Source organism: Athene cunicularia, assembly GCF_003259725.1.
Source record: "Athene cunicularia isolate RWA chromosome 1 unlocalized genomic scaffold, athCun1 chr1_part1, whole genome shotgun sequence".
Lineage (NCBI taxonomy): Eukaryota > Metazoa > Chordata > Aves > Strigiformes > Strigidae > Athene > Athene cunicularia.
Genome location: NW_020799091.1, coordinates 84,721,322 through 84,736,095, shown reverse-complemented (window position 1 = coordinate 84,736,095; position 14,774 = coordinate 84,721,322). Strand labels below are relative to the sequence as shown.

Below are 14,774 nucleotides of genomic sequence, written 5' to 3'. Positions count from 1 at the left end.
TATATATAAAATACCTACATCTATGTACATTAGTACAAATGAAGAAGTTAAACCTAAATGGATGAAAGTATTAGTACCCTACACTAAATCTATTACATTATGTTTTCTCTTAAGGAGTGTGATACAGGCTAGATAAGCAGAAGTGTTTTTACACTGTTTTCCTCATCTCATTCTGAATTCCACCCCTTGAAATCATTCCCTTCTACAGACTCTTCCAAACATTTTAGAGTTCAAGATCACAGCTGGTATTTGTTCAATATAACTTTGAAATCAGCAGTTTAGTCCTAATGTAGAAGGGCTCCCAGGTCACCCACACAGAGTTCCACGATGACAAACAGCTATGTTTCAAATGAATGACATTCTTTTCATAAATCCGTTCTAAAGTAAGGTAAAAACCAGTACTGCCAGTTCAGATCCAGTTTACTTGTAGTTTTCCTTTCGGGGCTTAACCAAAGCTTGTTGTAATATTGGAAGTGACAAATTTAAGTCAGTCAACATTGCCATCCTAATTACAAAGTGTAATACAGCTAGAATCCTGAAGGCAGAACCATACACCCTAAGGAAGAAAGTTTTTGCTGTAATCAGCTGTCTAAACAAAACAAGATGTGCAGAAAGGGTACTAGTCTTCCAGAAGAGTTTGGGTTTTTCGCTTTTAATTCTTGTACTGGTTGAACAATCACTGCAGTCTTGTTACTCAGAAAAAGTGTATGAATTAATGAAAATAAGCAATATTTTATTTTGATACCAGATTTATGGTTTGTGTGTTACACTGGGGCTGGCTTGACTGATATTAAACAGATATGTCTGAAACACAAAATAACATAAATTAGACATGCCACGAGACATGTACAACTCATTTCTACTAAAACGTGGATAATTAAACCCACTTCTACGCCAATTCTTTTACACTTTTAATGGTGATAGTGACTAGTATTTTAGTAAGAGGGTAAAATTCAATAAAACGTACAAGGACAGCCATACAACAAAGACACTGTTTGCACAGCTTCCAATTCCATTGTGAAAATATACCCCCTCCAAAATAGAAATAGGCACTTCATCTTTAAAAATGAAGCACTCTTTTGTTCTTCAGTCATCATCAACAGTTGGCTTGATTGTCACTCCTCTTCTGATCTGGCCCCAACCAATTAAACTGCAAAAAGAAAAACAGATTATATTGCTTTTAATAGTAGTTAGAAATATCCTGGATAAATCGACATCCTTCTGTCGTTCTTATGCCTTCACATTTTGAATTTTCTCCACTTGTCTCCCACCCAAAACATCCTACAAGGTCTAAGACTGGTTACTGAAAACACAGAATAAAAAAATTATGAAGAACAAAGAGTATCTGTATGTTTGTAAGCAGCTAAACTAAAAATCTGAAAATATTCTAACATGTTGTACAAGTGGACTGTAAATCTATTCACAGCTTGATCTCTTTCACCTATGCCTGAAGTGCTGCACTACTTCCAAAAAGAAATGAAAATGGGAAAATTCAGACAAGATTACAGGAGGATTATAAACAGCTGTTACTCTCAATGAACATGTAACCTATAGATCTAACTCAACTCTCAGGTAAGTTATACCATTTATATTCAGTAAAATTCAGGCTCTGTTTGTAGGCCACTGTTGTCTCAGAAAAATAAGCTTTTAAAAAGAAATTAAGATTATGTCCATTTCTACAGTCAGCAGGCAGTCCATGTTATTAGTACAACCATCTTCAAAACATTTCCAATTTCTGTCAAGGAAATACACAGAAACCATATGTGCATTGCAATTTAATTTGCTAAGCAGTAGAGCTTGTCTCTGGACACCAAAAAAGAACTGCAGTATATTAGCCCAGCACTTTCCACTTTTCAGGACCATATCCATAGGTTGTAACTAGTCCACTGTTGAATCTGTTGTTCCTTGGAATCATGGGTGTATCCTGTTTGCTTGGCCATTTGCTGTTTATCTTCTATGCCTCTATATATATTTACTTTCTATTTTAAACCTCCTTTTCATCTCTTGCTTTCTTGCTTCCTTCTACCTTTTCAGCACTCCATTGCCTCAGGCTATGAGATCTTTCTGATGGTACCAACTGTACATTATCTTTACTCCAATGGATTTTATTATGCTGCTCTTTCCAGTTTGACTCCTTTCCCTTTTCTCAACTTTCAGTTTCCTTATGTTGCCTCTCTGTCCTTTTAATACAGCACAGAAAGAAACTTTGTAATAACAGGATCTTTATAGCAGGCTGCCACTACTTGCTCACCCCATAATCCAGAGATAAGTGGGCTTTTTGGCAAAATTTGATTATGTTTTTCAAGTGGGAGGTAATCTACAGAAGCAAAAAAATTCACATTAAAATTTGCACAGGCTATCAGTCTATAGCTCATAAAAACCCCATCATTGTCAATATAGTTTCTCCTCTTCCTTCTGCTTTCCCTGACTTAATTTGGGTCCTATCTTTTTTTTTTTTTTTTTTTTTTTTTACCTCCTGTTCAAGACATGTTATCTTTTTCCTTGGTTTTATTCAGGAAATAATCTCTTCCCTAATTTGTCAGCTAGCTCTGAGGCAGCAAGCACTCAATTCCCATCTACACTTTCTTGTTGATCTAAAAAAGAAGCATGCATCCATGGATATTTAAAGCTTGGTTCTTTTTCATACAGTAGAGACTTCTTGCAAAAATGGCATACTACAAGAGCTGTGCAGGGTCAATGAATCTAAATGCCCTTATGTTCTTATGATACTCATGCAGTCTTATGGAACACATAACAGGTACAGTACATGTAATCATCTAAAAAATATGGCACAAAGACTAAAATGAATCATCAACCAATTCTACTCATCATTTTCAGCCTCCAAATGCTACTGTGCAGTCAGACATTCTGTATCTGTAATCTGAATGGGTCAATCCAGTTGATACATTTTCCTTTCCTCTCTGTTCATAGCACATAAAATATTTGAATGTTAGAATGTCCTTTCTCCATTCTCCTGCTATTGCTTCAAGATTGTGCTAGAAATCACATACAGCTCCACAGGTAGAACACCACTGACTCAGGTGTATATAAGACAGGCTTTGGCTTAACACTACTAGAATTCCCAAACCGCTCTGCCAAGACTGCCTACTATTAGCTCAATTTACAGTATGGCAGTTCTGGCAACAAACCATGAGCCTCAGATGTTTCCTTGTCTGTTAACTAATAGGTATCTACCCAATTGTAATGCTTCTTTAAAGAAAAAGGCTAGTAATGAAATGAAGCATTCCACAATAATGCTGTCAATGTGTTAGGAAAATCCAGAGGAATTTTTTTAAACAGACATACTTACCTATTCTGCAACAAAATCAAATCCATGTATTTTTTTGTTAACAATATAACATCCAGGCATCCTATAGCATCAACTTACCGCCAGTGTTTCTCAACTCTTCGACTCAGAGCAATTTTTTCTCCCACTTCTGTGCATACTGGGTTAGTTAGCACAATCTTCCCCAAATCAGCCTTTACTGCACTGACTCTCCCTCCAGTAGATAAGGATCCTATGTTTACCATTAAAACTTCATTCTTTGATAATTTTTGCACCTGAAGACAGACATAAAACACTCTGAAACTTATGCTTTAGTATTTTAAAAAAAAAAAAAAAAAAAAAAAAAGATATAGCTGAGAAATGCAAAAACTCTAAATATCCCCATGAACAACAGTGCCAGTGAATAAAGTTCATATATGAAAGGACAAATACGTAAATGCGTTGTGCAGGTAGTACTGCAGGTTCTAGGTATGAGATACTTTCTTGGGACTTCTCTACATTTCCTATAAAACGTACTAATGATTGCACATACTGTATTAAAAGGATAAAGTGTCTCAGATACTGCTACAAACTGGAATGTTATACCATTCTTTTAAATAATCTGGAATTCTCATTTCCCTTATGTCTACATACAACAAAATGATCTCTCAAAATGTAATTTATTTCATAGGATAAAGAAAGCACTGAAGCACTAAACCGGGTTGCATGAAGCAGTTTACAGATTTTAATGCTAACAGGGAAAACTATGATCTTTTAGTTAGATTTGTGTAGAATGGACCATGGAACACAAGACTGCTGTGCACTGAGTTCAGTTTCTTTTCAACTACAGTGTTTCAAAAACAGAGCTTTAAAAAGTTCTTCAGAGAGAGAATCTACAGAAAGCATGTAAACAGGAGGTAGAACAGTGCATGTTTAAGACTAATTACTACACAAATGAATAGACTGTTAACAAAAGAAATCTGTGAGTATGTTTGGAAGAATACCTAACTTCAGGACACAAACTCTTTATGCTACTGTCCTGGTTCAGCTAGGATAGGGTTAAGTTTCCCCAGCAGAGAAGGGGGAAGGGATCTCCAGCCGGGTTATTCATACCATGCTGACTCAGGTGCGGGATTGGTGGCAGGGAGCACATGGCAGGTTTGTGTGTGGGTTTGTTCTGTATCCATTGCGGTATTTCTCTGTATATCTCTTGTCTTGCTTATTGTTATTGCTGTTTATTGTTGTCATTATTGCTACTGTTATTGGTCAGATTGTTTATCACACTGTTGTATTAAATTTGTTCTTATTTTAACCCAGGGTTTGTGCCTCACTTCCAGCCTGACTGGCTGAGGGTGGGGGAGGGGCAACGGCAACGTGATCTCCGGTCCTGGCAGGGCCTAAACCACCACAGCTACTTTACTCTGATATAAACTCCTACTCCTCTGAAAAGCATTCTTCTATAATATTAAATAAGCAGTGACAAGCATGTATGAACAGAGGGACAAAATTACTACATAAGGAAAAACAAAAAAGGGGTACAGACCTTCGCAGCTTTCTTGTCTCCTTCAGTGCGCACACCCAATAGTCGTCTCAGCAAGAAATAGGAAATTTCTAGCTCTGTAAATATTTCTGGCAGTGCTCCAACTGCACCAAGAACTTGGCCTACCATTCGGTCAGCCCGACACAAAGTTGGATCAATCTTAGTTCCAACACCTACAAAGACAACAAGGAAAGTCACAAGGAGTAACTGAAAGGTACCTGTCACATTTACACATGAAAATATTTGAAGGAGATCTAAAAACAACAAACTGAGAATGTACTGGGAATTCCCTATTACCTGGACAGCACTTTCAGAATGTCAGCAAGACTGTGAGCTCTGTCTATACAGATGAAAAAATATTCTACTGTTAAAGCCAGTACAATTAACAATGCAAGTTGATCTGTGTTGGCCAGTGACATTCAGGAAAATTATTTATTTATTAAACATCTAATTTTCACACCCATCTTGTGTCTCTCTCCAAATATGAATAATTTGAAATTGTTCATAGCCTTTTTGTTTACTACAGTGGAATTCATTGCTGAATGAAACCAAATGCTTTCAACAAGAATGAAGCAATAAATCTTTTCATAAGATAATATTCTTACCTATAAGACCTCCTGGAGCAGCATATTGTAGATCATTGTGTTCGGCAAAGAGTGACACAATTTTGGAAAAGATTGGCTTGCACATGAGTTTTCCTTCACTGTCCTTGGACACAATACCAGGCCGGACTTCAATTTCCTGGCCGACCTAATTACAAAAGTGAAAAAGTGATTAGCTGTTTTTTTCACAGGAACATAAAGCTAACCACTAGTCACTGGTAAGACCTACTTCTCCCAAGACCTACTATTTATACAAGTCCTTGGTTCTGGGCTACCGTAGAACTTACACGACTTCTGTTGCACTGTTTACTGAAAACTGAACAGTAGTGAAAACTGTGTCTTATAGCCAATGTAACAACTGATTTTTTTTTTAATACAATTTGTAAAAATGCTTTAGCAAGGGATCTTTATCAGCAGTAATTCCAGCAGTTAAATTTTAGTCATTTTTAAAAATTAAACATTTCATTTAGAAGTGCTCCAGCACTGAGAAAAATTGAGTTAATTTGATTAGTGTAACTGATCAGCATCAATAAACTGCAAGATAAAGAAAATGCAAGACATAAATGTTCAAAGATGTAGTTTGCTTCCCAGTCTAGCTGAGCAACTTTTAAAGTTTCCACCTATTGATAATATCCCACAAGCAAAATAAAATATCAAAACATAGAGAATACACACACGTCTGAGGTACTGTTAAATTATTTTGCTCCTCTCTTCCCCCCAAGTAATTCATCAAGTAGAAGTGGTAGAACAGAAAAAAAATAGCTCCCTCAATTTTTGTAAGCAATGCTATCAGTATAATTATTAGCAAAACTTAAGACTACAGTAACAAAAATATATTAAAAAAATTTAAAAATCAGTGTTTCTTGTTCTGGTATTTTAAAACAGGAAAGTAAAATTGAAGCACAGACAAAAAGGATAAGTGCCATCTGACTGTATTCTAGTTTAATAAAAAAAAATTATTATATAGATTAATTTTGTACTAAGCACGGAAAAACTCTGCTCATTATTATCATTACAAATCTCCAGACAAGAAAGGGAAAAGTTCACCTTTAAGACACCCTTTAGAATACTGCCACCAGCTACACCTCCCTTAAGGTCATCAACTTCACAGCCAGGCTTGTTGACATCAAAAGATCTAATTACTGAAAAGAATAGACCATAACCAGGTTTGCATTTAAGATCAGGTTTTTAAAGAATTAGTATCTTTAGCAACTTTGACTGCTTCCCTATGCTTATGAAGGTATACACATATTTATAAATAGTACAAAAATGTAATTCAGGAAGAATACTAAAATATGATGAACATTTTATTCCAAATTTTTAAGTATATAGTCGATTTTGTTCTCAAAACCATTTAAGCTGCTCATATATAGAAATGTTTTTTAAAACTGTTATGTATAGCAGAAATTAAGTTGAAGATCAGTAGCTGAATTAGAAAGGAATGATCAATTATATTACAAAATTCCTTCAATATTCACATTGACTGTGAATACTGGAACCTTGTTTTAACATAGTCATAGTAAATACTGTAACCTTGTTTTAACATGGGTAATTTTTACGCATTCTGAACATGTTTCGTAGGTCTCCTATGTTTTATGGGGTAAAAAGAGCAAACAAACAGATTCATTGTAGTGGAAATGAATTTCATAATATGCTGAACAAGATCTGAAACTTTGACACCTATATCTAGGAGATAGACTGACAGAAAATCTAACCAGGCTACCTGTAAGATTTTCATGGAAATAATTTAATTTTGAAATTCAACAGTCTATCAGTGCTTTGTTAAATCAAATTTAAATTCATAGCAACTAAAAGAACGTTTTTAAGACACAGATAAATTTCTGATCTTTATTGCATTTTAGTGCTGTCATAAATGTAGCATAAACACAAAACCCAGCAGTTACGTCAGACAGATTTAACTACAGCAATTAACTACAAATACAGCTCTCTGAAAATATGTAACTTTTAAAGTAAGAGTGCACTAAATGTTCCTTTTAAACCTATCTCTTTTTAGAGCCTTCAGCAACATGCTATTTTAAGTGTAGATACATGTAGTAAACGGTTAGCTGCCAAAGCCCAGACCTATGCATTTACATACCAATAAGCCTTGGTTCAGATGTGAAGTCTCGCAAAGGGACTGGAATTTTCTTCACTATATACTCGCAAACTACCTCAATGTTGTATTTCAACTGTGCTGAGATTGGAATTATTGGAGCTCCTTCTGCAACTGTACCTAAAAAAAAAATCAAGTTCAACATCAAGCCTTAATGTAGTATTTGCAGCAATATGATCAAGTGTTCTGTCATTGTTAAAAATACTAATGAATTTCAAGGTGTATTTTATCTGTATTTTGCAAAGCAGTACCAGAGCATTTACGCTCCCCTTCAGTATTTTAGCTCAAACCAGCCAGACCTACTTTTGGAGACATTCTGAAACAACCCTCATGTTGCCTTTGCATAATTGTATACTCAAGAGTTGCTCTCTGGATATTGTGCAAGATAATATTCTCCTCTAAGGGAGAATTCACTTCCTACTGATCAGAAATATTAAGATAATTTCCTCAGAGATCAGATATCTCAGTATTTAACACATCAATATTAATTTTAGAGTCAGATTTAATTCTGAAAAACTACAATTCCTATCAATTATCTATGTTTTCTACGTTTTGCAACAGGCACATATTTTAGAAAACCCCTGATTTTATGGAAGGATGCATTTAGTTAAAACTATTAACAAGCCTTGATAACTATAGCTATGTTTTTGTGGTAACTCCAGTTCTCAAGCTCCAAATTCATACATCAAGCCACTGCCATAGCTGTTATGAACAGTCTATCAAGGCAACAATTCTGAACTTAGAAAGATAGACAGATCCGCTGGCTGCTTTTGATGGTGACAATCTAGCTCTGCAGCTTTTTGCATACCCCAGCTAAAGGGGCTAAGCAGGAAAAACAGTGCAAGCTCCTGGGAAAGATGAAACTGAAAGCATTAGACTAAAGTTGAGCAAAACTCAGAGCAGAACTGGACGTAGTAGGATAACATTGACTGAACTAGACTTACAGAGAAAGATGAAAGACCAATCTTTTGTGATTAGCTAAAAGAAATTAACACATTTATACCTACAAGGCGCCTCTAAAGTACTGCTTCATTCACTCCTTCACTGCAGTAAAATCACAGTACAATCTCTACCAAAGAAACAATTCAAGAAAGGATACAAAGAAAAAGACAAATTCAGTGAAAGCTACTAGATAAGAGCTATTGCTATAAGTTTTACATCAACAGCTCTGACCAACAGCCTTAACACTACTGTATGTAAGCTGTCTAAAATTGGTAAGTACGACTCCAGTAGTCTATTTTTCAGATTAACAGACTATGTACACCAGCAATGTCTAAGTAAGAGAAGCTTTTCTATAGATGTATAGGAAGCCACTGTGTCCATGTCCCAACACTGAAGAACGTCCACCACTAACTGGATTTCTGCTGTTGAAAACTTACCTTGTACAAATGCAAGAATCTGTTCGTACTGTTCTTTAGCCTGGCTCTCCTTCACCAAATCAATCTTATTCTGTAGAATCAAAATGTGTTTCAGTTTCATGATTTCTATAGCAGCTAGATGTTCTGAGGTCTGGGGTTGAGGGCATGACTCATTACCAGCTGAAAAAGAAAAGTGACTGCAATATAGAAATTATAAACGTAGGCAAAAGTTCTACAGTTAGGACATCTACTTTCCATTGTATCTTTATTAAAAAAAAAAAAAAAATCACCTCTCAGTAAGCTACATGTTAAGCATCCAAGTTAGTAAGCACCTACTCTTCCCCAGAATGGCTAGCTGTAGCATCCACACAACACATGACAGATGAGAGGTTGCCAGAGTGGTTCCCCCATTCTGCTTGCTCCCAATAGAAACACACATCTAAAATTTCCAAAGATACTGTCAGCTAATTTGTGTCTACCTGACTTACTCCATCCTCTAGGTCTTCAGATGTCTCAGTACTGACTGTAGCATAAAGGACAACACAGTTTTCAAGAAGTATCTTAAAATTCTATGGCATTTTCTTATCACTAAAGCCATAAAAATGCCAAGATCCCCAAACTCTGTAACAGACAATAAATATATCAAGTTTGTGAATAGGGCAGTTATCAGTATGGTTTGGATTTCAGTCATTGAAGAAGGCAGCTTTGGCCTGATGTGCCATTACGATGATTAGTCTCACTTGAAGTCTGGTGTATCACACTTTCTAAATCTGAACAGGCAGAAGGAATGACAGCTCATCAGCTATCTCAGAGTATTTAAACTACAAATCTGAAGCTGTTTGTCTTGTTTGTTGACATGCCCTACCTAGGTAAGGTAATTACTATTTATCACTGAAGAGCACTGTATTCTTCTATAGACATACAGAAACTAGTTTTACTTCCTGTTGTTTGCAAATCCGAACAAAAATTGTTGGCAAGATAAATCCGTACTTTCATTTCAGCTGTACTCATCTGGGTTTACTGTTTGTACTGATGTTTGTGAACTCTCCTGTACAGCAAAGGCTACATACATATTTAAAGCAAACTGAAGCTTAACAGAAACTTGGAATGTACCTGTAGCTAACCTATTTCCATAAAATGACAAATTTTACAGTACTATACCACTCACTACAAGGTTTCATCTTATCTGACTAATCATCTTTCAATTGGGCCAGCTACCAGACAAATGAGTATGTATACGATGTCTAAAAAACCCAGCATGTTAGGGTACGTTTTCACCACTTTATATTCTTAAACACATCTCAAAAGCATTCACTTGTTTTAATCGCTCACCCCACTAAATTTTAAAACCCACATAAAGTTTCTTCATGATATTAAAAAACAGAACTCTGCTTTTATGTAGCAATCATTACCTATCAACAGTAAAGCTGCATCCATTACTGCTGCACCGTTTAACATAGTAGCCATCAAAATATCATGGCCAGGACAATCCACAAAAGAGACATGCCTGTTGAAGAAGGTTAAAAATAAGTCCAAAAGCCAACTATCAGCAATTTCTCTGACTGATTTATGTGAGTGGCTAGGCACACACAAAAGTTAAAAGTATCTTTAAAATAAACAAACATTTCAAGACAGATGCTGAGAAGTAATACCTTAAAAGTATTTTCTAAAAGAACACAAAGACTATTAAACAGCTACTCAACAGGTTTTCTGAGTTTTAAGATTTGATACCATATATTTGTATTAGATACTGCTTTAATATTTCACCAAAATTACTTGTAAATTAGACTACATTTAAATGCTCCAGAATAAAACAAAACAAAAAATCCCCAAACACACCATAGGATTTCTCTTAGCTCTATTAAAAAACATCTTCCATTCTCCAATTTCAGAAAGTTATGTGTCTTTAATTACACAGTTATAATTGCACTTCACTTCAAAGATTTATCTACAGAGACAGTGTTACAGCTTTCAGTTCCAACCTTATGATTTTATTGTGCAGACTGTAATAGTCCATTCACTACATTCTTGCCTGAAACTATTCAGAGAAAATGTTTCCTGGTAACATACCACCAAAAAGAAGGGATGAATTTGCTGCTTCACTGAAAATGTTAAAAATCTACTATAAGCAAATGAACAGTAAGATAAAGAATTCAAAGCTTTTAACTAATGGTTTAACAATGGCTACTGATTGTCACACTCCAACAGAAGTTATTGTTAGAACAAGTGCTCCACTGGGAACCTGAGAAAAGGAAGGAAATGCATGATTACAGCACAACATACATGAACTAGAATCCTGTTGTACAGCAGCCTTCCTGACTACTCTCATTTGAGCAATTATTGTAAAGACCCAGGTAACAACTGCTGTGGTTACTATGCTTGAGCTATGACCATGCTGTACTTTATCAGAAATGAAGTAAATAAAGAACACCTGGCCTCCGCTTACAGGCCTGATCTCACATTAAGCATCAGGCTTTCAGATATTAATTTTAAGAACTCTGAAAACTTTGTTGCCTCCAGGAAGAAAAAGTTTAACAAAGGTCACCCTCCAGAAAGGAATTTTAAAGATGAGTTTGGGAGGTCCACATTAGTTATCTCTGGTGTCTTTAAAACGTACTTAAATTAACGTATCAGAAAAATTTCACTTTAGAGCCCTGCAAATACCCAAGGACAGAAGACAGTTGTGCTCTACCATGGACTGCGCATCATGACTAATAAAGATAAGGGAGTTCCAGCAATACCTTAGATCAGGGGTGCCCAGCATCTAAGACGACATGGTCTGTCATAAAAATTCATTCAGCTTACAGCTCAGTTACATAAAAGGAAGCAAACGCAATTTATACCATTCATTTTACAGCAGTTACCTGACTAGTTTAAAGTTCCCTTTGGTGCCAGGAATATCTGTAGGGAACTCATCCGGGGTGCTACTTCCACATGATCGGTAACACTCTGGCCGGGAACAGCTTGGGTCATCCAGCTTGTAAATCTGTAAGTAATTTTTAAAAATAATTGAAAAAAAAAAAAGTATAATTCATCAAGGGTTAGTTACCTGTAAGTTTACAGCCATCTAAAATATATTAGCAACATATTTGCTAGATTTATGGTAATAACTCACCTTTGCATTAGCATAACCCAGCTTGATTGTGATATTTCTTTCCAGTTCATTTTTAAATCTCACAGTATGAACTCCAGATATAGCTTTGACTACCGTTGACTTCCCATGGGCTACATGACCAATTGTACCTAAATTTTAAAAGGAAATGTTTGTCAATAATCCACTGGTTAATTTTGTGCAATGTTCCATTATGATCAACACCTAATTACCCCAAACTCTCTGTAGCCAGTAAGTGCAGAGCTCCCATCAGAAGCATGTATGGATTTTGTAATAATTTTTGTTTAAACAGAAAAAATCCTAAATTGAGCTCTCAATGGACAGATCTTTGCATTTTCATGAAACTTACGTCAACGCTTAATTTTAAGAGCAAATAAAATTTGCTTTAGAGACTATTCCCTAATACATTCAACAGTGTTCTTGAAGTAAAATTGGTGCTTTTCAAGTTAAAAGGGCTTGACAAGTCTCTTCCTGCACCTTGATAAAATTTATAATAAAAACACTATCAATTTTACTGTCTGTCTCAGTAAGAATTTCTTTAAAATGTTCTCACAGAGGTACCATACACTTCTGCATGAGCACCAGAAAGAGTCACATTAATGCACCCCTCTTTTAGAAGTTTGTTTTTACCTATATTAATTGTTGCTTGTCTGCTGATGACTTCTGGTGAAAGAGGCGTCAACTTGGTAACATCCTGTATGAGGGAGATTTTAGAATTTATTCATCCCGTATCTAGAAGTTTAGAGAGTACTACATGTATCTTCTTTAAAATTATGCAGTAGTTCTGTTCAGCAAAATCCAACCAAGCTTATTAAAATTATTCTAGATATGCATTCTAGTCTTTTAAAGCATGTGAAATTAAGACAAAAAATGAACAAAATTCTGACTGTAGATCAGTATAGGTTGCAAATCAAAACACTGATTGTAAATCCGGATAGGCTGCAAGGTGTTAAAGATGGAAGTAAACAAAACAAAAAACCTCAGAAGCAGCTCTAACAAAAAACCTCCTTATCTACCCCCAAAATTAAATTACACATAACATGCAAATACAAATTAACTTTCCATGGGCTACATGGTGAACGGCACCTATATTTTAAAAACAAAGGTTTGTCACTAAACAGTTGTTTAATTGGTATGAGCTTCCATTACAGTGGATATATAATTAGAACTAGCACCTTGGAGTCAGTAGGTCCAGAGATTTCATCAGCACCATGGATTTAATTTTGGTTTATTTAAAATGGTTACTTTTTCCTCAAATACCGTTATTGCTACTGGAGGTACCAGAAAAAAACTGCTGTCCTAAATAGACTATTGCATGAACCTACCCTACTGGTAGCAGCCAGCAAACCAAAACACCTACAAATATATACAGTATAGTCAAAAAGGCAACTCTGAAAGAGATGTTTTGTTTTTTTTAAAGCTGTTTATCCAAATACTGGGAAAATGTCGAAATCCACTGAAATTGGATTCCTCTGTACTATTTTTGAAACCATTTACAGCTAATTTCCATCCTGCACTGAATTCAGATGGATGAGCTGCTAACTTCAAGCAAGATTCATGATGCCAAAAGAGTCCTCAGCGCAGGACTGGATATAAATATTTTGCTAATACAGAAATAACACACACACATCAATTTACATTAAAACAGAAATTGTTTACACTTACATGCAAGTTCTGTGCATAACAAACACATCTGTGTAAAAACGTAAACTTACTCATTCTGTTCTTAAGTATTACATGAATAAAATGATCACGTTCAATAAAAAACGTTTTGTCCGCCTAACGCAGGCAATTAAATTTGTATTTCTTGTATATCTAACTTAAATGACTACGCTCACTTAAGTCAGCGACTGGAAAATAACCTGCAGATGGCACCATCTAGTAGGGGTCACAAGCACATAAGCACGATGCGAATCCTGTCAAGAGACTTGTTCCTGGTGTACATAATTATGCACACAAGCAGTTTTTTCCTCGAGGCTGGTAAAAGGCCAAGCTCGGCTATAAACTCCAGTCAACTGTAAGCATTCAAGGGGCAACTGAAAAGGCAGAGAACAGGCCTTAAAGGTAATGCCTACTGACCTCCCAACTATGCCTATCTGTACTCTTCCTGACTGGCAAATGCCATGGTGCACAACAAAAGAATGTAAAGAAACTTTCTGAAATTACTAACGTGCTTCACTAATGACTATCAACATGCTTAGTTATAACACAAAAATAATTCTTTCGCTCAAATCCTTAAATTCCCGAACATTATTACTGTAGAGACAAATAAGCTCTTCTAGTTTGCTAAACACCTGAGGGAGCAACAAGTTTTTTTTTGCACTGGCTTTGTCTGCATGTATGTGTAACAAGTGAGACAGCCCAAGTGAAACATTTAATAGGCAAGACCACCACAGCCAGAGACCACTGCAGCTGATTTTCTCGGTGGTCAAGAAAATTTACTCAGTAGACTAATCAAGACAGGGTTGACAACGAACCCATCTAGCCCGCTGGAGAAACAGAACGCCAGTTTAGGGTTCTACTTCGGAGAGAAAATCCTTTAATACCAGTAAGCAGGCCAGCCCTTACAAGGAAGAAACTGCACGTCTCCACTGTCACAGAAAAGCTTCACTAGCAAAGCCGGGACGCCAGCCCGCCGAGGCTCGGACTCACCAGCAAGCGAAGCGCCCCGTCAGGCCACCCAAACTCGCCGCGACCAGCCTAACCTGCTCCCAGCGCCGCCGCTCCACGCTGCGCCTACCTCCTCCATCTACCCCTTCCCTCAGCCCCGGCGTGCTGCAACTC

The 14,774-nt window shown here is 36.3% G+C and overlaps 1 protein-coding gene across 1 annotated transcript; it reads right to left on the bottom strand.

Annotated features, from left to right (window-relative positions):
- Positions 1-402: 402 nt before the first annotated feature.
- On the bottom strand, positions 403-14,687 carry EIF2S3 (eukaryotic translation initiation factor 2 subunit gamma; the record flags this gene model as incomplete). The annotated part of the gene is made up of 12 exons (XM_026846294.1): positions 403-1,150; positions 3,389-3,561; positions 4,809-4,978; positions 5,411-5,555; positions 6,455-6,549; positions 7,506-7,640; positions 8,900-9,058; positions 10,291-10,385; positions 11,743-11,864; positions 11,994-12,121; positions 12,621-12,684; positions 14,643-14,687. Coding segments are annotated over 12 exons (1,395 nt in total), but the record flags the coding sequence as incomplete, so codon positions are not given.
- Positions 14,688-14,774: the final 87 nt, after the last annotated feature.